At 42.1% G+C, this 24,410-nt stretch overlaps 1 protein-coding gene and 1 pseudogene across 1 annotated transcript in view; both read left to right on the top strand.

Annotated features, from left to right (window-relative positions):
• ROR1 (receptor tyrosine kinase like orphan receptor 1) overlaps positions 1–24,410 on the top strand; it is a 181,240-nt gene that overhangs the window by 145,630 nt on the left and 11,200 nt on the right. Inside the window, 3 exon segments of the mRNA XM_027616695.2 lie at positions 663–757; positions 759–909; positions 15,291–15,502. Of these exon segments, the coding sequence (XP_027472496.1) occupies positions 663–757; positions 759–909; positions 15,291–15,502 (458 nt within the window).
• LOC113935035 lies at positions 9,552–9,821 on the top strand (annotated as a pseudogene).

Genomic DNA, 24,410 nt, shown 5'->3' on the forward strand with positions numbered 1-24,410 from the left:
CTAAAGTGCTTAGAACTATGCTTAGCACTTAATAATAGCAACATCTTCATTATTGCTATTATTTTATCATTACCCCTCCATATTTTGATTTATTTCAACTCAAAGGATTTTTGCAGTGCTTTCAAGTAACAGCCTTGTTGTCCCCTGGGAAGAGGACTTCCTTCTCAAAAAGACCCAGTCCTTCAGCACAGAGTGGCCCTAACTCCTATTAGAAACCTACACGCACTGTTCCTAGTGAACATTTTCCGGGAACTAGATTCTTTATCCCACGATTCATGTCTAAAGACATCAAGCAAAAAATGGAAAGAAGAGTTCAGCTTGAACCTTTCCTGAAACCATTCACTATGAAATTACTCCTGTGCCCCCGAGTCCCGCCCCCAGTTCTGATTTTTTTTGTGTGTGTTCAGTATTAAAAATACTTGTGGAGGACTGGTTTTATTCTTGACGCATAAGCTTTAAATCCTCCCCGGAATGTAACTGCCAGGCAGGACCGGTGTCCCAGCCCAGCAAGCAGGGAGACTGCCCACATGGCCCCTGACCGGCAGGGAAGCCTTAGCCATGAGGTTAATTGCAAGTCCTTCTTCCAGAAACTGCTGTCTGGGAGCTCTAGCATCTCTTGTTTCTTTCTCACAGTTTGGGCCATTCTCCCTTCCGTTTTTCAGATCACAAGTGCTACAACAGCACAGGTGTGGACTACCGGGGAACCGTCAGTGTGACCAAATCAGGGCGCCAGTGCCAGCCATGGAATTCCCAGTACCCCCCACACGCACACCTTTACCGCCCTGCGTTTCCCAGAGCTGAATGGGGGCCATTCCTACTGCCGCAATCCAGGGAATCAGAAGGAGGCTCCCTGGTGCTTCACCTTGGATGAAAATTTCAAGTCTGACCTGTGTGACATCCCAGCCTGTGGTAAATGCCTTTAACATATTCAGGGACTTTTAAAAGAGCCCCTCTCTGTCCCCCTGCCCTTAGCAGAATCGATAAGGGGGCAAAGGAGAGTGGTAGTGTTTGCTAGATCCCAAACTATGTTTCTGAGGCAGATAAACCTTGTTGCGTCTATATGAAACACCTTTTAGGGTACCAGCTCACACTCTCGGGGAGCAAGCTGCTTTATTCCCACAGCCATTGTGGTTAGTGGGTATAACAGGCACAAGGGAACCAGCTCATCACAATCAGTCATGTAGAAAAAGACATTGCCTTCCATGGTCCATGTCCATGTGCAGCCATTTTAGCACGACAGATGTACTGGAAGCCAAAAGAGAACTGTTTTCCCTTTGTCCTTGAGAACACTCACGAGGTAGGATGAATCTACAGGTGTTACTCAGTCGTCCAGGGCAGTGTGTAGCTAAACTGTGTCGTCTGTGGCATCCTTTTATGCCACAGAAGTGTGGGAAGAAAATGAAATTCCTGAATCAGTTTGTTCCATTTCCTAGAAAAATGTTTGGAGGGTAGGAGAAAGAGAATGAAAATAAGGGTGAAACCTGGAGTTTGGGACTGTTTTGGTACTGACTCTTCTTCCTGATCCTAGTTCTCATAGATGATGTCAACTGGGCTCTCCCGGCATAGAGTCCAGTGTCACTGCAGGGAAAGCCATAGCAGGAAAATGGACATAATAATAACATCCACCTGGGGGGTACTGGGAGAATAAATGCGTTGTTAAAAAAAAAACTCTATGATGTCTTGAAGATAGTAAATGCTTAAGCAATAATATAGTCAATATATATAAGAGGAATCTACTATAATTGGTATGTAGTCAACAGAGAAAGAGGAATGTTTGCTCTCAGTTTAGCAAATATTATTTGAGAGCCCACTGTGGAGCAGGGGTTTTGAAAGAGAAATAAAATGTGATTCACATTACAATCACAATGCAGTGCGTATGATGCAATAGAAGTTAGCACGAATGTTATGGAACAAAGAGGAAGCTAAAACATACTAAAGAGGCCCATAAGAAGAAGTAATAAAAATGTTAAAAAGAAACTTTAGTGATGAAAATGTGGGTAACTGTTATTCTATAATTTCATTCTTATGTGTTACCTGTTACTATATTGTCTTCTCTTGCAAAATGATTTTATGGGTGGTTAAACATGCCAAGCTGGAGAAAGAGGTGACCAGACGCCTTTTGTATTGCTGGGCTTTAAAATGCCTTCATATACAGCATAAAGAACAAATTATGAAGTAAAACTCTTCCAGAGCCACCGTTGGAAACTTCAAAGCAAATTATCCGGTATTTTTTAAATGGTATGCCCTTAATAATTCATGAATTTTCCCACATGCTATATTCAACACTAATAGGAAAGGAATTAAAATAAAATGTAGATTTATAATCATTTACTTAGTTGTCCACCATTTTTCCTAAACCAGGTAAGGTACAAAGATCTATAAGAGAGTCAAGGATGAAAAGCATCGCTAACTGAGCACCTTCCATGTGTCAGGCATGGTGCTTGAAGCTTTCATAGGCTTTATCCTTGCCCTTCCACTGTGATGGGTATTGTTAACCCTATGTTGCTGATGTTACACCCAGCTACCTAATGGCATGTCTGTCTGACTCCAACCTCATCTTCATGCTACTCTACCATGTTATCTCAGAATACTGACATGTGTCCTTAAGGAGACCAAATGAATTATTTCAGGAAAGAAACACATTGTACGTTCCTCTCTGGGTAAAAGCAATTGTCCTTTGGGTAACTTCTGACCTTAATTTCCAACTAGAAGTAGGGGGGTAATTTGTTCATAAACTGGATGATTTGTTGATAAGCTGATTCAAGCTTTATTACAATTAGTTTAGTTTAGTCAAAACTCTAAATTATACCTTAAAAAGTATGGTTTTCATTTCAGTGACCTTCCTGAAGCAATCAGAACAAATACAGACTCTGAGGGATGAAAGAAATCCTTAAGCAGTCTTTCAGACTGTGGATAGAGAGAGAAAGATCACTTACATCTCACAAAACACTTACCATGTGCCTGTACAGTGCTCCACACTTTACATATTCCTGTGCATTTAAAACTCATATCCACACTGGAGGGTAAGTGTTAATGTAGTCCACTGAGGTTCAGAAGGGCTAAAGGACTGGTCTACATCATACAGATGATGAGATTGGACCAGAACCCTCCTCTATCTACATGTAACTCTGACCAAACTCAAAGCTTACAGCTCTTTTCCCCAGACACGCTGCTAGTTCCCATTTAAAGATTTTTTTCAGAAACAGATAAAAGAATGACAATAGGCTGCACCTCTGGATTCTAGTATACGGATTCTCATAGTATGCTATGACATCAAAAAGTGTTCCCTTACCGATGAGGAAGTCCACCCTTGTATTACTCTGTATTAGCGTAGTATTAATCAGTACACTGATGTTAGAAACCCTGAGACCCTTTCTTTCTGAATATCAGTCCACTGAGGACAAGTTAACATTCTGACCACTGGTTAGTTCTCGTCATGTGAGAGATAAATTTAGATGAATGCTAAATCTAGAGATGACAAGGCAGTTTTCGCCACTTACAATAATTTTTATCAAAAAGAGCGTCTTCATTTCATGTTGAAAGGAAACAGTTCCTCTTGAATTCTTCAAGCCAAGCCACAAGTACATCCATTAAAGGCACAGGGAATCCTTGACATTGATCAAGAAGCAGCTGCTGGGAGGCCAGTGGGTCCCCAAGGGGGAATTAAAGAAGAAAGCAGGTTGGCATCAGCTGTTGTCATTGGGCAAGGCTTCTCGGAATTGCCCCTCAATAGACCACCTCTAGCAACTTAGTCATAATAGCATAACACTTCCTGTGAGCATTGATTTTCTTTCTCTTTCATTCTTATAAAAATTATGAAAGAGAAAGTAGGAATTTCCTGCTCTCTTTTACCATATGAGAAAACCAAGGCCCAGGGAAGTGGTAGGACTTACCCAAGATCACCAATCAACAAATAGAAACCAGGTCTCCTACTTCTCAGACCACTCACTGCTCTTTGTTCTGTACCAATGCTTCCCAAACGGCAGAAGTTTTGTCTCCCAGGGAACATTTGACAATGTCTCAAGATATTTTGGTCACCATTCCTGGTTGTGAGATATTACTGGCCTCTACTGGGTGGAGGCCAGAGATGCTGCTAAAACAAGCTAAATGCACAGAATGACCCATACAAAGAATTATCCAGCCCAAAATGTCAACAGTGCCAGGGTGGAGGAATGCAGAAACTGGTTAGGAATTATACAATTTAAACTATAGAATAACAATAACATTAAACAATAATTGCCATTTATTGAGTGCTTACAATGAGCCAAAGACCAAGAGTTTTTTATGCATTATGTCATTTATAATAGTCGTATAGCCCTGTGAGTTGGGTTTTATTCTACCCAAGAAGAGAAAACTGAGACTTAGAATAAGTAACTTGTCCGAGGCCACATGGTTAATAAGAATTGAACTAAGGACTCAAACCTAGAGACAGTATGTGTGTGTCTGTTGGATGGATGGATAGATAGATAGATGATAGGTAGATAGATAGATGATAGACAGATGATAGATAGATAGATAGATAGATGATAGATAGATAGATAGATAGATAGATGATAGATAGATGATAGATAGATGATAGATAGATAGATAGACAGATGATAGATAGATAGATAGATAGATAGATAGATGATAGATAGATAGATAGATAGATGATAGATAGATGATAGACAGATGATAGATAGATAGATAGACAGATAGATGATAGATAGATAGATAGATAGATAGATAGATAGATAGATAGATAGATAGATAGATGATAGATAGATGATAGATAGATAGACAGACAGACAGATAGATAGATGTTGAGAATAACGTTTCATCTTACCCTGAGCTGAAAGCTTGTGGGGCAGATTTGAAATGAGTCCTTTTCCTTCTGCCTCCCAAATGGGATGGAGTCCCTACATTCTTTAGTTAAGTCAGAGTTAAGGAGATTTCAAAATCTCCATATGGTGTCTCATTTGCCTACCAATAACTTGTTTTCATTTCAACCAAGTAAGGCTAAAAGAAGTATAGGCCTAATTAAATGCAGAATGTGAGCCTTTGTTGTACTTTGTAAAGGCATTTGAGAATGGCCTACCACCAACCGTCTTATCAGCAAACTTTCACTCTAAGACAGAACATAAAATTAAACACAACCAAATATGTCTGGTGTGAACTCTGGGGATTGGCTCTGCTAGGACACTGTGCTTGTGTCCAAGTAGTGCTGGGAGGAAGTGAAAGGACCAAAGATATTTTGGGCAAGACCTGACCTGTCCTTGACCTCTCATCCTCCATGTCATTCACTGAAACTCAATATGTGTTGAGCTTCTACTATGCTTCAGACTTTGTGAATAGGGTAGATCAAAGCATGCCCTCGTGTAGCTTACAATCTAGTGAAACAATCAGATGGAAAAAATATGAATCACATTAAGCACGTTAACTTAATCACGTTAAGTTCCCAACATTTATGTGTGCTGTCATGCACTTGGCATTTTCGTGATGACTGTTGTCTGTTCTTTAACACCAGCCTCTGGCCTATGATTTAGTTAATGCTTAATAAAATGTGTTCAGTGAATGAATCCTCATAATCACCACAGGGTAAAGGTATCCTTTCCATTTTACTGATGGAGAAGTAGAGGCAATGTTGTTTTTCCTCCAGCCAACATTCAAACCAGGTCCAGAGGACTGTAGGTACAGTCTTCTGTCTACCATGGCACAACTACCTAAAGAACAAATTCTAGATGATTCAGAGGAATAAACATTCCTTTCTCGTTTTCCTCTTTCCTTTGATCATTATGGATTCTCTAGATCTTTGGGATGCTGTCCATTGATTTTCTTGTTTGCAGCTCCACACATGCAGGGGTGGAACCCCCAGCCACAAAGGCATCTTCTCTGAGAGACCCTAGGTGCTCCACTCAGCCTCAGCCCCGATGAGGACTAGCTCCATGCGAGGCTCGCAGCGTTTGCCCATTTCCCGTTAAATCCAGCTCTCCTCCTTCCCGGCAGCCCCAGATCCCCAGTCCTCAGAGTTGGCCATTTTCCCTGAGAGCCTGCCTGCAAACCTTCATTCACTACGCCTTTACCTCTAGTCACTGTGGCCACCTTCCAAGCCAAATACTGTGGGTTGGGTGGAAACTACGTTGAAAAAGAAACATTTGCCTATGTTCTTTCCAACTGGCACCTAGGCACACCTCCCAGGTTCACAGTTTCACTGTAGACCTTATCATTGCTTTCTGACACGGCCCTGGGGGCAGAACTGTGGAAAATGCCTGTTTCTCTGGGAGCAGCTTTGGCAGGATCTGGCCATTTCACTTCTACCACGTGGCTTCTCTTCTTTCTCTCTCCCTCACTAACTGAGGTCCCCCATTTGTTCCTCTCTTGACTTGTATGGGGAGGCCGAATCTTGATTGTATTAGTGCCTTCATAATCGAACCTCGGCCCTTTATTTTACTCTAGATTAAGTCCAGAGGCCACATTTCTTCCACCAGCCAGGCTGGCATGCCTGAGAGACCTCAATAAAGGGTCTCTCCCTCTACCAAACAGCTAGAACTTCCAAGCAGTGGCATGGTTTTGACTCCTTGACCAGCATCCCTGCAGAGTGCCCACCAATAAGAAAAGTAGGGGGCCATTTTGGCTCCACTGGCAGTTTTCATACCTGGCCTATACTTTCGTATTTCCTGTTAAGTCCTTGGCTTACAACAGTTTGCCAAAGGGCACAGCGCCCAGTTCTGTGCCTGAATAGCCCTGACTTGTCCCATAACCTTACAAACACTCGCCCTGGGTTCTGCTTTGTCACAAACCATTTTCTACAATGTGGTGGTTTACAGTTCAGGGCAAGGCAGATGTTTTCCAGATTGCGAACGCTGCAGTTTTTAACTCACTCTGTCAGCAGCCTTCTCCCATATTTCATAGAAGACCTGTTGTAAGGCAATTTGTCTTTCAGCCATTTCTTCAAACCAAAATTGAACATTACAGTGAATGGGATGGTGGGGAGGGGGGATGGAGGGAGGAATAGAGCACGGCTTTGTATGGTTTGAAGTTTTCCGGAAGAGTTATTTTTATGCTACAGAGATTTTTCAAGATGTACTTTATTCTCCAGTCTCTATACATTTTCGGCAAAGTAAAGAACAATAGTTACCCCAAACTTATAAGGAAGTCATGTTCCATAAACATTTTTAACCATAAAATAATTTTTTCTCAAAGATTTTTTTTTTTTATTGTTCTCAAAATATATTGAGTCATGTATCCAGTGTGTCAGCTGCTCTAGCAACAAGCTTTGGGAAGCTCTTAACTCTTTTGGCCCACCACCATGCCAACGGGAAGGGCTCCTTGTCACTTTAACCCTTTGGTGATGCAATTCTGATATAAGACCACAACGATCTTTGATATTGGCTTTGTATCAGCCACGGTTCTGTCATGAAACAAAAGGCACAAGCAAACACACCGTGGAGAATTTTATAAAGAGACTCTTTATGAAGGTGTTGGCAGAATTAGGGGAAACCAATAAGGTGAAGAACCCAGGCCAGCAGAAGTGGGGGAGGCATTACCGTCCTAGGCTTGAAGAGTGAAAGGAATGATTAGTTACCTTACGTTATGGAGTGAAAGGAATGATTAGTTACCTTACCTTATGGAGCAGAGCTGAGAATGAAAAGAGGGCCGTCCAAAGGCTGTGGCCTTTGGAGGAGGGAGGTAGCCAGTCCTCTGCAATTCGGCAAGGAGGCAGCCTGGAAACAAACATGGCAACCCATATTCTTCTTGCCCTGGGCAGTTCTTCTTGTCCCTCCAGTGTCTCCCATTGGCCCAATCTAACTGGAAGCCAGAGGGCAAGGGTGCCCATTGATACCATCCTTAGGAGTCAGCCTCAGCATGGAGCTGAGGAGAAAAGGACTGATACTGGATCTGAAGACACTCAGGGAAAATATTCAATCGCTAGCTTTAAATCAGTTGCTTCACAAGAGAGCCAAAAGTACAATAGGGACCTAAATAAGGTATGTAGACTCAGTTTATAAAATCAGAGAATGTTGAGGGGAACCATTGAAGTCATCCAGCCTCTGTTTGAACATTGCCAGAGACCTTCAGATACAGGGACATCTCACCACCCTGAAGAGGTTATGGGATGGCTCCCACTCCTTAAAATCTGCATTTGTAAGTCTGAAACAAAAACTTATATGGGAAATCTCCTGATGTTAAAAAAATGGTGGCCATGAATTCAAATTAAAACCTAATAAGGAACAAGTCTCTGTATTAGATCCAGTCTGTAACCTCTGGTATCATTTATCATCCAAATTTGAAGGTACCTATCACATCCTTCATTCAATTTTTAATTTGGTCTAAAGAGCATGTAGCTCTTTCAAACTTTCCTTACTCATCTTCCTTTTCCTCTGAATGTTTCTTGTTTTTTTAAAGCCTTTCTTAGAAATGTTGCTCTTAGAAGACACCTTTTTTGGTGTTTTTAAACCAGCGAAGGTAGAAGAAGACCGTGATGCTTTTGATCATCATTCAGTATTGCCAATGAAGGTACTTTTTTGCTAAAAGTACCATATATAACATTTTTTGGAGCAATTTCATTGTACTGTTGCTGAATCCAGCTGAACCTTCAAGTCTTCATTAAAACTTACTAGACTTCTCTTTCCCTCTTTTTTTTTTCTTGGTTTTGTTACACCAAAAATTATTTAGTAGATTTGCTTAATCATTGGCTTCTTTAAACAAGAGCTTTAACCTAACTGCAAGCTATAGTATTTATTTGTAAAATTTAAACTGTTGGTTTGGGGTCATTATTTTAGCCTGCTTTGTATGAGCCTCTACAATTTTATTTCTATAGGGGCACCTGGGTAGCTCAGTCAGTTGGGCATCTGCCTCCGGCTCAGGTCATGATCTCAGGGTCCTGGAGCGAGCCCCTCGTTGAGTTCCCTGCTCGGTGGGGAGCCTGCTTCTTCCTCTCCCTCTGTCTGCCACTCCCCCTGCTTGTATACTCTAGCTCTCTCTCTGTCAAATGAATAAAATTTTTTTTAAATTTAGAAATAAAAATAAAATTTTATTTCTATAGTCAGATATCTTTCCTAGATTTGGGTCATTTTCAAGTTTGATAAATATGTCATCATCGAGTAGTTGATGATAATGTCAAACAGGCAGGTTCGCTCAAGCTTAGCTCTCTACAATTTGAGGTTGATTTGCTGATTAACACCTTTAGGGTACAGGCACATGGTAAATTACAAATCTATATAATGATGTTATTATCTAGCCCTCCATCTTTGGTCCATAAAGATATCATGGGTCACTTGATCAGATGTCTTGCTGAAAGTTTGAATGTGCTTGGTCTACCACTCTAAAATAATCCTATCAAAATGAAAGAGATTTAATTTTATAAAACCTATTGAATTTTGGCACTTAAAGATTGGCCCAATTAAAAAGTGGGCAAAGGACTTAAACAGACATTTCTCCAAAGAAGATATACAAATGGCCAACGGTATATGAAAAGATGCTCAAGGGGCTCTGAACGGGGCACTGAGGGGTAATCCGGGGTAATCCACGATTGGGTGCTGGCCGCGTGCTCCCGTGCGCCCCCCGTAGCCATGCCTCGCAAAATCGAGGAAATCAAGGACTTTTGCTCACGGCCAGGCGAAAGGACGCCAAATCCGTCAAGATCAAGAAAAATAAGGATAATGTGAAGTTTAAAGTTCGGTGCAGCAGATACCTTTACACCTTGGTCATCACGGACAAGGAGAAGGCAGAGAAACTGAAGCAGTCCTTGCCCCCAGGTTTGGCAGTGAAGGAGCTGAAGTGAACCTGGCCCACTGATTTGAACTGTATTAAAGTTTTAAAAATTAAAAAAAAAAAAAAAAGATGCTCAATATCATCAGGCATTAAAAAAATGCAAACCAAAACCACAATGAGACATATGATCCAGGAATCCTACTTCTGGATATATACCCAAAAGAACTGAATGCAGAATCTCAAAGAGATATTTGTACACCCATGTACATTGCAGCATTATTCACAATAGCTGAGAGGTGGAGCAAACCCATCAATGGATGAATCCATAAAGTGGTATATACGTACAATGGTATATTATTCAGACTTAAAAAAGAAGAAAGTCTGACACATGCAACAGCATAGATAAACCTTGAGGACACTTTACTGAGTGAAAATAAGCCAGTCATAAAAACCCAAATACTGTATGAGGTATCTAAAGTAATCAAATTCATAGAAACAAAAAGTAGACCGGTTGTTGTCAGGGGCTAGAGGGAGGGGGAAATGGGGAGTTATTGTTCAATGAGAATAGAGTTTCAGTTTTCCAAGATGGAAAAGTTTTGGAGATCTGTTGTACAACAATGTACATATGCTTAGCGCTACTAAACTGTACACTTAAAAATGGTGAAGATGGTAAATTTTGTTAATTTTTTTACCATAATTAAATTTTTTTCAATAAAAGGAAAAGGTTAGCCCAACTCTTTCCTTTTATAGAGGAGAAAACTGAGGTCCTAAGAACTTATAGAAACTTAATGAACTCATGTGGATTCTAGTTACTAAGATTTTTCTCAAGTGCTCACAAATGAGCACTTATTGTGGTTAAAACATTGTGTACTGTGGTTAAAACATTTGCTGAAGAGGGGCACCTGGGTGGCTCAGTCGGTTAAGCATCTGCCTTTGGCTCAGGACATGATCCTGGGGTCCTGGGATTGAACCCCACATTGGGCTCCCTGCTCAGCAGAGAGCCTGCTTCTCCCTCTCCCCCTGCTGCTTTGCCTGTTGTTTTCTCTCTCTCTCTCTCTCTCTGTCAAATAAATAAAATCTTAAAACACAATATTTGCTGAAGAGAAGAATTTTAATCACTATATATGGCCAGAGTCTTTTTAAGAATTAATTTGAGAATACATAATACAGGTCATCTTCTTGATGTTTCCATCATTGAATTGAGAGACCTAATGGTGGACCTAGCATGCCAACTGAAGACCTAGTTAACACCTTTTCTCCTTTGGCTTCCAGGCATGTGTTTAAATATCACTGGTGCGGGCTCCTATCTGCTACAGACCCAGTTACTTTGTAATTCTCGAATAATAGATGATAGCAATTCCTATTTGTTTTCTATGGTTTTTATTTCTTTTTAGACAAAATTATAATTTAACATTTATTTATTTATGTATTTATTTTGGGGATTCTAAGGTTCTATAAGATTTCTTCCCCACCTTTGCCATATTGAAGATCTAGGGATTTTTTTGTTTTAACTCAAAGTAATATCCCAGATGATGTTTCACTTTATGAAAGTGCCTCTTGAATAAGAAATCATGTTTACCTTGTTTTAAGCCCTAGGATAAGAAAGGAGTATTTTCTCCATTATATTTAATTACTAATCAAAGTATTGAATATCTTTGTAAAAATAAAATAGGAATGTCAGATGTGAACTGTGATACCAAATTGTTGATTTTTAAAAGGAAATTAATCATGTGATCCAGACTAAATAGTTGGTTTCAAAAATCCCAAGTATTTAACTTGATGTAACTAATATGTGCATTTAAATTCTAAACAGTTATTTCGAAGTATTAGAAATCTTCGCCATTCTAATTTTCCACCAGGTTTCTTTGTAATGCACTGAGGGTGTCCATTACCCTTTAAAGTGAATAGTAAGAATAGTGTCCATTGTTCTAATGTGATTCTGTTTAATAGTGTAATCCCCACCAGATATTAGCCCTCATTAAAGGGAGCCTTGGAATCTTAAGGAGAATGATGAAGAACAATTCCATACAGTATTTTAATTTTTATTAGTTATATAATTTTGAAAGCATAGAAGCCTTGAAGGCAGACAGGCTTGCATTCCAACCCAGACTCCACCACTTTCTGGCTTTGTCAAATTATTTGTTCTGTCTTAGTCTTAATTCGTCTACATGTAAAATTGAGATGACACCAAGTACATGGTTAAAGTGCTGAATAAAAATGCAAGGCTGTTAAAAAGAGGTTGAGCAAATGTTAGTTTTCTAATTTTCCATGAGTAAGGTTAGTTGTTCTGTGGAATGTTTTTAATGTGAAGTTTTTTGAGCCAGACTGACTCCCTTCTGGCCTAATGCGGAGAGAGGTGTGTGGGGAAGTAAGTGTGGTGTATCACAGGTTGACAATAGGCTGAAATTCGTTTTCAGTCACTTCCAACATGGCCACGTATTGTTCTGCTTGATTATTTCTCTTGGCAAGAAGACTCTCTGGGCTCGTTTGCATATCCTCAGTGTAATCAGAAAGAGCCAAGTTTGCCCGTGTTTAAAGGATTTGGCTTCTTGAAGTTTGTTCTCGTGCATACCCACAGGGGGATTTGTCCCAGACCTCCCGTTTACAATCACAGGCATTCCGTGAATAATCTGATATGGAATGAGTACAGAATAGACTCTTTTGTTTGCCAGACAGGTGAGAGCCCTACTTTCTCTTGTTGCTAAAAATCTGGGCCAGAAAAATGACTTGCGTTACGTGAGTACTAAATTAACCTCATTCCTTTGTAATCATTACCCTCATAATGATTTCACTGAAAATCCAAGAATAACAAGAGGGATTCCCCCCTACCCCCAGCCTGGCACACCCTAGGGTACTGAGAAATTTGAAAGTGTTTTTATAATGTTAATAATCATAGCATCCAACAACTGTGTGGCAGTTTTCAATTTTCTTAAGTTTTGTCAGGAACATTATCTCTCACACGAACCACATTAAGATTGGTAGAGCAATTATTCCTCTTAAGTTAAGTAAATGAGGAGATGGGGGTCAGAGAGGTTGTTTCCTGCTTGAGGTTATTTAGAATGCCCTGCCCAAAAGTTTTATCTCTGAATCCTTTTCTACTCTAAGGGTAAGGGCGAAACATCGAGTGACTGAGTTGTAATAGGTACTAGAGTAGATACCTCCTACGGTTCCTTCATTTACTGTTTGAAACAACCCTATGAAATAGGTATTACTCTTCTCATTTTGCAGATGGATTTGCTCAGAGAGGCTAAGTGCTTACTGAAGGTTGCACAGATGATGACAAAGGCAGTCTTCACAGGTTTCTGACTCTAAGACTCACCATTCCTTTATTCTGCTATATCATCTCTAACGTGGTCTACATAGATAGACAGACAGATAGATCTTAGATAGACAGATGATCACATCTGGATCTACTATATTCCTAATATAGAAGATCAATCTATCTGCTAGGTGCTGTGGTAAGCACTTTTCCGTGTGATTTCTTTCTCTCTGTCCATCCACCCATACACATGCAGACACAGTCATTACAAAAGGACCTGAGAACAGTCCCTAGGATGAGAACCACTAGAATGGCCTCCAGAGACGCCTGGGTTATGTGTCACCTGCCACTGTATAAATGGGGAGTACAAAGTAACATGTCCGGCAAAGCTTCTATGTCCTTCCCCACTGTTCAGAACTCCCTCATCCTTCCTATCTTTGAGAAACACAAGAAGTCCTACCACGAGAAAAGGGGTGCCAAACAGCACCATTCTCAAATTCCTGGCGGTGGAGTGGAGGGTCTAGGGCAGGAGATATGAAGCCAGACCAACAGGGGAGAAGTCCCAGCTTTAGAATTACTAGCTGCATATCCTGGAGCAGGTTACTTAACTACTCTGTCCCCTCAGCTTCATCACCTGTAAAAATGGGCATAAGGATGGCACCTGCCTCACATGGGGTTGGTTGTGAGGATAAAATGAATGAGTTAATGAAAAGCACTTCCAACAGTACCTGGCCCGTATTAATAATAATAGCTAACATCATTTTGTTCTAGAAAACACTCAGTAAATATTAAAACCGTTATTTTTAGTATACACAATAAGTAAATTTTACTCCTCCCCACGCCTCTCTGAAGGTTAACCCACAGCACGGCCCCAACACCCAGGTCTTGGTGCCTGTCTGTTTATGCAGGGAGAAGGCAGTGTGATTTAGTTACTGCTATATCTCACTGAACAACATGTTCCCAAAGTAACTGTGTGCGAGAACAAACTCTGGATAGTATATTCTAACTTATATGTACTAAGGAAGCTCACAATTTAGAGGGACTTTCTGGGTCTCTTGACTATAGTCCTTCTTCCCCTGTTGCATTTCCAGCAACATATTGTAATTATCTTTTCTCTGTTCTCCTTCCCCAACCATGAGCTCCTGAAAGGCAAAGGACATACCGTTTTTAACTTCATATTCCCAGTATCTAGAATGATGTTTGGCAGTAGTAGTTTGTGTTTACTGACTTACTGAACAAGTGAGGGGATGAGTAAATGGATGCATGGTTAATTCTAGGTTAAGTAAATAATCATCTCCAAATTTGGGGTCAATCTGGATTTTCACACTTTGGATTTTCTTCAAGCAAGATAGTTGATAAGTTTATTGGTGATCAGGGCCTGTATTATGTAACCCCTCTAATTATTGCCCATAATTCCTGTGTTTGTTTTGTCAGTCAAATAATTTATTATCGTATGCCCAAAATATTTAAAGGTCAGACTCAAATCGATTTTTAAAAAGTATGCCTTGTGTCCTTCTATATATACTATATTCTCTTCCAAGCAACGGTAGATATATAAGATTTCAACAATACACTTCAGAGTGTTAGCATTCATAATTACTGGGCTCATATGAAATCATTTAAGAAGAATTCTGGGGTTTCAAAAGGTGTCACGTTATTCAGTGATGCCGTGCTGGAGGGAACTGTAGACACCATCCAAAATAGATACTTCATTTGTGCAGACAAGAAGAAGTGAGGTCCCAAGAGGTGAATGGTTTGTTCAAGGTCACACAGTTCATCAGGAACTGAGTCAGGTCCCCCATATTCTCGGGCCAGTGGCTTTATGGACCCTGGGACCAGGATTCCTGAGTGACATTGATTCTGGAAGATGCAGGACTGGCCCTGTAAGTCCAAACCAGCCAAGACAAGGGCATGATTTCTGGAAGAACACATTGTAGTGGTTGATCTGGGCTAGCAGCCAATGGAAGAAGAACCCTGTGGTCCACATGAATGCTCTTGGGTATATACAGTCCATGCACATGACATTTAACTTTGAAGGTGTCAGAGAAATGCAGGTCTGCTGCTAAAGAGAGGCAACATCAGAGGGGGACCCACACACATGCAAAGGCTTCACAATGTCCCTCTGCAATTTTTAAGCACTTGAACTTTAAACTTTTAGACTTCAATAAATTATGTTGAAGGTTTGATAGAAACAAATTGTAATAAGCAGTGGTTCCTTTTCTCTCCAGTGAATTTTTGTGTATAGAAGAATAGGAGGTCATTTTCAACTATGCGATGTAATATTATACATGTTATTTGAACTAGTGTGACTTTTGCTCTTTTTTATTTCTGTGCCCAGATTCGAAGGATTCCAAGGAGAAGAATAAAATGGAAATCTTGTACATACTCGTGCCAAGTGTTGCCATTCCTCTGGCCATTGCCCTGCTCTTCTTCTTCATTTGTGTCTGCCGCAATAACCAGAAGACCTCGTCACCGCCTGTCCAGAGGCAACCGAAACACGTCAGAGGTCAAAATGTGGAGATGTCAATGCTGAATGCATATAAACCCAAGGTAAAGTTAGCAGTACGGAGCTGCATAGATTCCGCAGCCTTCGGGTTAAAGCCAAACTTAGCACCTTCCCCAGCTTAGAAATCAAATGATCTAGACTCAGAGTTTACAAGCTCTAGAGGTCAATTTCAGCATAACTGTACACCTCTAACTTTATCCAAGGCACCTGGAACATTCTTTCATCAGTATGTCCACGTCCGTGTCGGGCCAGCCCCATCACTGCCTTACCATCGAGTCTGGGCTAGAAAGAATCCTTAGGACATCATCTCTCCTAAGGATTCCGAGTGGAGCTATTTTGCAAAATTTCAAAGAAGGAAAGACCATACCCTTCCAATCAAACTGAAAGAGATGAACAGAGAGAAAAAAAGAAACATGGTTTACTAACTTTTAACTGTCAAAAAATCCTTTATGTTGCACAACAGTGTGCATAGATTGCACACTTAAGAACAGTAAGTTTTATGTGATGTGCTTTTTTTCCACAAGAACAAAACCTAAGGCCTAACCTAGGAGCTCAGTTAGGTTTAATGCCTAACCTCAATCCATTTCGCTTTGGTTTAAGCATTTTTAAAGAGAAGTGTTGTCCTTCCTATAATCTTCAAATTCTGTTGCATGATTGCCCATCTTAGCCTTCTCATCTCTGTGCTAAATCAGCCCACTTCCTTTTAGTTTTTCCTCCTCATCTTTCAACACGTGGGTTGCTCCAGGTCTTGGCAAGGAACCCAGGGTCACCGGCCCTTACCTTAAATGGAACACACACACCACATCTTGAAGCTGAAATACAACAGAGCCTTTCTCTTCAGAAAGCCAGAACCTCAATCCCAGGCTCTCGGCAGAGAGATTTCATTTAAATAATTTAGAGGACATCCAAAAAGCCTGTCTTTTTCTTCTTCCAACTCCATAGGACATTCATTCACTCATCTACAAATATTTATCTTCTCTGTGGGTTAGTGACCATATTATTCATTTGACCCTCATAAAGAGAAGATGCATCTCTTTAATAAAATTTTAGAGAAAAATGTCTTCACACTCAAATTAACTAATCCTTTTAACTAATTAGTAGAGTTCCCTGTTGGGGCTGACTCTTAGCCCCTCATTTGATTTTAGTCTGTGTTGCGGTTGGATTTTTTTTTTTTTTAATTTAAAAAAGTCTTAAGACATTTTTCTGTTGTAGTCATATTTGTTGGTAAGGTTTTTGGATTTCTTAAGTGTTAAAAATTCATTTTTTTAAGTATTCTGTCCCAGGCAAAACCACAGTTCTCTTAAGTGTGAATTTTTACCATTAAAAAAAAACCCCACAGACCCTGAAGACAACAGCGTTCACTAAGTAGGTTGGTGGACAGATAGCAGTGGGGGTTCAGTTGTTTCTGACATCCTAGCTGCCAGCTACGCAGCTTACGTCCCTTACAGCATGTTAGAGAACATCACATCTAATCCTTACAAGGGAGTGGAAGAAAAAAGAGGGGTTAATAAGGTAACACCCAGTTGAAATTTTACAATTCCCAGGCTTCAGAGTTCTAGTGCAATGGTCTTTTTCCATGAGCATCTTTCTCCGTTATTTCTGTTATTAAATGTTGAGAAATCTTAGAAATGCCAGAACTCTGGACAGGAGAGAGACCCAGATCATCTGGCTTACGGCAGTCACCTTGCCCCTGCCACCATCCTGGAGAGGCGGGCTCCTCCAGGCTGCGGCAGGAACAGGAAGAGTACTTTCCATTGGGGAAAACTGTCATTGTGTAGGTCAGCCTCAGTCTGCAACTCAATTCCATTATTAGCAGAGGTTTGTTTTGCAAAGCATGATGTCCAAGAGGCATAATGTTTTGGGTTTATGCAGTCTTTCAAATAAAGATCTCAGAGAGCTTTGTGGCATAAACGGAGAAAGCTAATGTGTGTTGAGGGATACAAATTGCCAGGAACTATACCAGGAGATTTATACTCATCATCTCATTTAATCCTTGCAGCTATTCTATAATATAGATGTGATTATTGCTACCATACAACCGGGGTAACTGAGGCTTGTACAGATTAAGTAATTTGTCCAAAATCAAAGAGCTAGAGATTGGAAGAGATGAAATGTGAACATAGGATTTTTCATGACTAAATAAAGTCCTTGTACTCGCCTGACCCCATAATAACTTTTTCACAGGACAAATCATGCTGGGAAGGGAGAGTGGGAGGGGGTCAGGCAAACAACTGAATATGATTCCATTTGGTTAGTTTGGGCTGAACACTAACCACAGGCATCACCCTGCCTTGTGATAAATTCTTAAGAGCCTTGTGTAACAGTCACACGTCTAAATGATATCGCTGCAGTCCTGCCAAAGACATATGAGATTTGGCCAGAGCAGTAATAGTCCTCTATCCTCGATGGTCATAGAGACAAATGTAAAATATACTGGGACAAATTTTCCCAAAGACTTGGTGAAATAAGCATGGTTTCATCATTTCTGAAGTGTCCCTTGCAAAATCCCAGTGCCAAGATTTCTCCAACCCAACGCTTAAAATTCAGCCTTAAACAGCTCTCAAATAATTCTGAACCACACTGTAGGTCGGAATGGCTTGACTATCTTTGAGGGTTGAGGAGGGGAAAAGAAACAACAAAAACAAATGCTCGCCCTTTTTCTCTTACTCTCTTAAGAGATTTGGCTCCAATCAAATTTGAGTTATTCTGTTTGTTTTGGTTCTTACTGAGTGCCTTTCCTGGAAAAAGCACAAAGGACTTCGTAGACCTTAAAGAAAATTCTTAACTGTAAAATCACTCTCTAAAAGTGCTTTGAAAGGTCGCTGACCCATAAATATTACATGTACCTATAAAGTTAGAAGGAAAGAACACACATAAGAAAGAAAGAGAAAAAAAAAAATCCTGAAAACAAACACCCTACCAGCATAAAATCAAAAGGATATTTGGAGGCCGAGGTGTTAAAGAAGAAAGCATGGAAGCTGGTATGCCCGAGTCTTATTCTGATTTTTCCTTGGTCAATTCAAAAGTCAGAGGCTCCAGGATTTTTATTGATCCACATGAATATGCCCCTCAGGTTTTAAACTGTTTCTCTCTCTCTCTACTTGCTGAGCTTCTAAAATCCCCTGCAAGTGTTGGGATTAAGAAGAGGCTCCTCAGGGAGATTAGAAACCATACCCTTCAGAGGGGACAGTAGCAGTCGTGAACAGACTGGTGGACAGACCTGGCCTGGGTGTCCAGAGAGGTGGGTGAGGCAGTTAGAGGTTAGACTCGATGAGGTTTGAGTTTCTGCTGCTCCGTGGGGAAGAGGAGTCAGTGGGCCAGAGAGGCACCTCAGCGCTGAGCCACGAACAGTCGGGAAATGGAGACGCTCCTCTGGCTCTAACTGCAGCCCCCTGTCGGTCCCCTTGCCCCGTGGCCCTGAGAAGCCACTTGGCCTCTCTGAGTCTTACTTTTCTCAGTTGTTCAGAGAATGAAGGAGACCCTGTTCATATAAGGTACTGTTCATTTGTTTTCCTTTTATTTTGTTCAGCAGGAGATTTCAAGCCATTCAGTTGGATAAGATAACCTCCTCTCTTTCCCGCCTTTAAAATCCCCTGATGAGTATTCTAGCAAGGCGTGAACTAAGTAGGATTTTTCTATATCGCATTACAAGTTTTATCATCGAGTGGGTGTTATTTAAGAATACTGTGGAAAGTGAACCTTCTCCAAGAAGCCTGGGAAACCCTAACTTCCTTCTCCTGGATTCTTTTCCTTTGCCCCCACCCCCACCCCCCAGTTGTCCTGTGTCTGAAAAACAGGGCAGTGTTGTACAGAGAAAATGCTGTGGAGCACTTTCCTTGGGGAGTGAGAAAGGGTCAGAGCCTCCCACTCAAGCACAGCAGAGGGGTGGGGGCTTTTGTCCTTCCCTCTGTGACTCACCTATGTGGGACATGGGCACCAGAGAAGTTAAGAGGTGGAGGAGCTTGAGAATGGGGAGCAAAGAACAGTTGGGGAGGTTGGGGGGGCACAGCAAAGCCTGAATAGGACTGTGGGTCAGACTCCTGCAAGCTCTGGGCTGGTATAAGGAACATCTGGGGGAAGGCAGGATTTGCCTCACGTTCTGAAGCTGGTGACTCTATTTTATTTCTCAGTTTACCCTCATCTCTTGCAACTTTCTGTTTCTTCACTTCCAGGCAGTTCCTCTCTCTTTTCCTTTCCAGCAAAGTAGTTGCTGAAGGTACTGACACTTGATTACCTTCTGGGCTGTCCCCTTTGCCAGCAACATGCTTCCATCTAAAAAGCCTGCTGTGGTCTGGCTACCCTTTTGAACCCTGGCCTTACCAGTGTCACCAACTTGGTGCTAAAATGTCCTCAATAGCTTTTCCATCAGTCCTTAGAGCCTTTGTCTCCAGATTCGGAGCTCATTATTCTATTGACAGGCCTCTAGGGAATCACCAGTGATGTAATTCAATCCAATGGCCTTTTCCAAGACTTTATCCTTTTAATTTCCCTGGAGCCTTGGATATTCTGAACACATCTTGAAACACTTTTTCTCTAGGTTTTCCTCCTATCTCCTCTGTTTCCTTCACTAGTTCCTTCGGTTCCTCCTTTCCCTCCCCTCCTCCCCTTCTCTCTCTCCCTCTCCTCTCCTCTCTCTCTCCCTCCTCCTCCTCCCTCTCTCCCTCTCCCCTCTCTCCTCCCCTCCCCCCTCCTCTCTCCCCCTCTCTCTCTCTCTCCCCTCTCCCCTCTCCTCCCTCTCTTCCCCCTCCTTCCCTCCTCCCTCTCTCCCCTCCTTCCCCTCCTCTCTCTCCCTCCTCCCCTCTCCTCCCTCTCTCTCCCCTCCTTCCCCCTCCTCCTCTCTCCCCCTCCTTCCCCCTCCTCCCTCTCTCCCCTCCCCCCTCCCTCTCCTCTCTCTCTCTCCCCCCTCCTCCCCCTCTCCTCTCCCTTTTTCTCCCCCTCCTCCCCCTCTCCTCCCTCTCTGTCCCCCTCCTCCCCCTCTTCTCTCTCTCTCTCTCTCTCTCTCTCACAAGCTGATTTCATCCTCTGGCATTGCTTTTGCTCCCACTTGATATACATTCCCCAATCTGGAAGGACCAATGTCAAGTTATAAAATTCTTCCTCGTTGCACCTAAGGATCCATACTCTTTGGGCCTAACTTACCTTACCAGCCACATTTTTTTCTTAGTCGATTTCTGGGAAATAGTTTGATATACTCCAAAGGGCAAGGACTGTAAAGAGAGAGAGATGATTAACAAATCTCAGTGCCACTGATTCCCGGCCATGAGGTTTAAGCAAATTCTCTGACCCTTTGTTTTCTCCCCTGTAAAACAAGGACAGGAATAGTACTTAGAGATTTTTTTTTTCTTATTTGGAGGTTCTAGCAGGGGGAGCACAGCCACTCATATACCCTTGACCAAAGAACAGTCCTCCTCAATCGGGGAAGGTCACCCTCTTCGACAAAGCATGCAGCTTCCCGGGGAGGATGTGCATGGAACACTGAGGGAAGGAAGAAGGCGGCACCCCCCAGGCAGCCAGATCAGCCAGATCAACCCTGGCGATCAAGGGGGTAACAGATGTTGCAACCCGATCACCCCCACATCCAGTCTTTGTAGCACTTTGAGATAGCATGTCTGGTACTTCACAAGGATTCGCTAGCTAGAAGTTACTGTTATTTTTGTTACATTGATGATATTAACAACCACAGATATTTTAATCAACTACCAAATGCTGTGCACAGGATAATGTGGGTTGTGAGGAAGCTCTAGGATCCAGCAGCCCCCATTACCTGGGGTGAGGACAGAAGCAAGGGAAGCACAGTGAAGATACTGGAGGGAGCTCTTTGGACAGCTCTGGTATTTCATTCCTGTCTGGTTCCCATAAATGCCCCTGCCCACACCCTGTTGACACCCTGGGTAATATCCATCAGGGTGGAGAGGGTCTGATAGTTCGAGCTAGGAGCCTCAGCTCCAATCTGTGTCTGTAGAAACCTGACTTCCAGGGAGAATGAGTACTAGAAGTGGATATATTATAAGTGGTACTAGAAATAAGCTACAGTACATCACATGCATAATCTCAATGGGATCTCTCTTATGACCTTATGAAGAAGGAGCTAATTTGAGCCTGATTTGGGAGTGAGAAAACTTGAACCCGGCTCTGCCCAGGTGCGTCCCCATTGCTTCCGCGCTGCACTCTACTGCCTAATTTTGAGGCTGACCAAACACCTGAGCTCAAGTTCTCAGCACTTGGTGGCTCAAGCTGACACTGGAAGTACTGTCCTCTGTTCTGTCTGTTTCCAGGCAGGAGCGAACATCTCCTATTGACATTATCAAGTAACCACCACAGAATGAACCCTGGTCACCACCAAACATTCAAACTAACCATCAGAAAGTTATGTGACAGAGAAAAGAATTGCTTCCGATGATAAATCACTTCCAGAGAAGTGCAGCTAAACTCCTGGCAAATGTGGCAGACTGTTGGTTGAAACTCCCTCCAGAATTTGATGGCATAAGCTGGAAGGCGCTTAGTTCGGCTATAGTCTTTGAAAATGTCCATAACCTCCCAAGATGAAACGGCTGTGGCCTTTAAGTTTTTAAAACATAATCATTTCCATTGAGGAGTGGAGCCAATTGTTTTGCAATTTGAACACTGTTTACCTCAGAACCAGTAAAATGCACAAAAATGGAAAATAGGCCTTGGAGTCAAGCAGATCCCTGTCAACAGCTAAGTCCAGATACTAAGAGATCTCTATTTTTATATATTCTCCAGGGCTCTTGTGCCCCACGGAGGCAAAGGCTGCTGTGGAAAGGTTCTGTTCATTTGTCCCAGTCAACTCATGGGGACAACAGAGAATCAACCAGAGTAAGGTCTAGATCAGAGACCAGAGAGTGATTACACCTTGACATTCCACTTTTATACCAGAGGGCTTCATGCTTTCAAAATTATGGAGCCCTTCGAGGATCAAAATGAAAACTGCCAATTAGTCCCAGAAAAATGCTCCAGCTTTGGAGTCAGACAGACTGGATTTGCATCTTGGCATCACCTCTTGATCGGTGGGCTTCTTTAGGCAAGCCTTAACCTCTGCATGTCTTAATTTCCTGATCCATAAAATGGGGACATCATAGTGTGACTCTCATGGGATTGGGATGAAGGTTCATGAGTTGATGCAGTAAGCACTGAGAGAGCAAACAAAGGACGTGTGCAGTAGTCACTAGTAAGACAGGCTCTGCAGTCTGACATAATGACCTACCAGCTGTGGAATCACTTAATCAGTCTGTTTCTCAGAGTTGCCATCTGTAAAATGGGGCTAGTAGTCATAGTGACCGATTTCCTGGGGTTACTGTAAGGTTGAAAGGGATTAATATGTGTGAAGTACTTACAACTTAACATATCAGCATTCCAAAAACAAATTGTAGACATTGTTATGGTCTCAGGGTCTGGCACAGGGCAAGGATTCAATATATGGTAGCTACTATTAAACTCGGAGTACAGACATCTAGGGTAGGATCCGCTGTGTCCTCACTCTTCATGCTTCTTGCATGGGTCCTCACATACTATTCTCATATGTATGCTCCTTGGTATATAGTATATACAGTATCCGTTGACTGGCTGATACAACCAGCTATTTAAAAAGATCCCACACCGTTGGCTACCCATGAAAATAGAATAAACTGATGACATAACCCAACATATAGAGTGATTTAATTTCAAAACCTTGAATCTCACTAAGACAGCAGCAGACTCTAAACACAGTAAATACCAGCCAGTCGTTCTTATATTTACTTTAGCTGGCATTTCCAAAGCATCTTCTGAGCCAAGTGTTATTTTCTCTGGCTCCTATAAGTCAAAATTGCCCAACCAGGCCCTTCAGACGCATGGTAGTCATTCATCATGCAAGGAGCAAGGTCCGACCGCCATAAGGGTCTGACCCAGAAAAGCCGTAATTCACTTATCCCAGTTGTTCTCATAGTGAAGCCTCCAGGTCAGGAACATCCTCATCACCCGGACTTGTCAGAACTGCAGAATCTCAGACCTACAGAATCAGAAACTCTGGGATTGGGTCCCAGCAATCTGTGGTGTTTTGGTTTTGTTTTTTTTTTAAAGATTTTATTTTTGTATTTATTTGACAGAGAGAGCTAGCGAGAGCAGGACCACAAGCAGGGGGAGTGGGAGAGGGAGAAGCAGGCTTCCTGCCGAGCCGGGAGCCTGATGGCGAGGCTCGATCCCAGAACTCTGGGATCATGACCTGGGCCGAAGGCAGACGCTTAACGACTGAGACACCCAGGTGCCCAGCAATCTGTGTTTTAACAAGCCTTCTGAGGGGCTCCAAGGCCTGCTCTGAATTAGACTATGCTGGTTAGTACTTGAGAATCAGAGAGCAAGCAAGTCCCCAAGGAATACAGATCTCAGGGAGAACTGTGCTTCCAAAGAGAAAAAGGACCAGGTAATGTCCTATTACCCTAAATCCCACTCTAATTCTAACGAGGCTGAGGACAGATGCCACCGTGTGGAACCTGTTCTTCTCCTGAAGACACCTGGGTCCAGCTAGAATTGGCAAGTGTATAGCAAATGAGATTTGTAAAAGGGCAGCCATCTTGGAGCATTAGGGCATGGGAAAGGAACCAGTAGAGGTACTACAGAGGATGGTTTGGGTCAGTCGTATGAATAGAACTTCAGTTCTTTTTCAACCTTTGCTGTTGGAGTCACCTTTACCTGTCCTGGAGAACCACCCTGGGCTCTGTTTCCCCCCACCTCATGTCACTCAGCTTTTTCTTTGTGTCCAGCTTCAAGTGGGGCTCAAAAGTAGAGCATTCATACCCTGCTCAGGTTAGAAGCAAAAAGTCACAAATCCATGGATCCATGCTGCCCACAAATGCAGGCCATCAGGCCATCCTCACCTCATCTCCTACGGCAATCACTTCTGTCAAGTGAGCAGGAAATGGCAGGTTAGTCGTAAGCTGTGTCACCCAGAGGAAT

The sequence above is a fragment of the Zalophus californianus genome, chromosome 4, assembly GCF_009762305.2.
Source record: "Zalophus californianus isolate mZalCal1 chromosome 4, mZalCal1.pri.v2, whole genome shotgun sequence".
Taxonomy (NCBI): Eukaryota; Metazoa; Chordata; class Mammalia; order Carnivora; family Otariidae; genus Zalophus; species Zalophus californianus.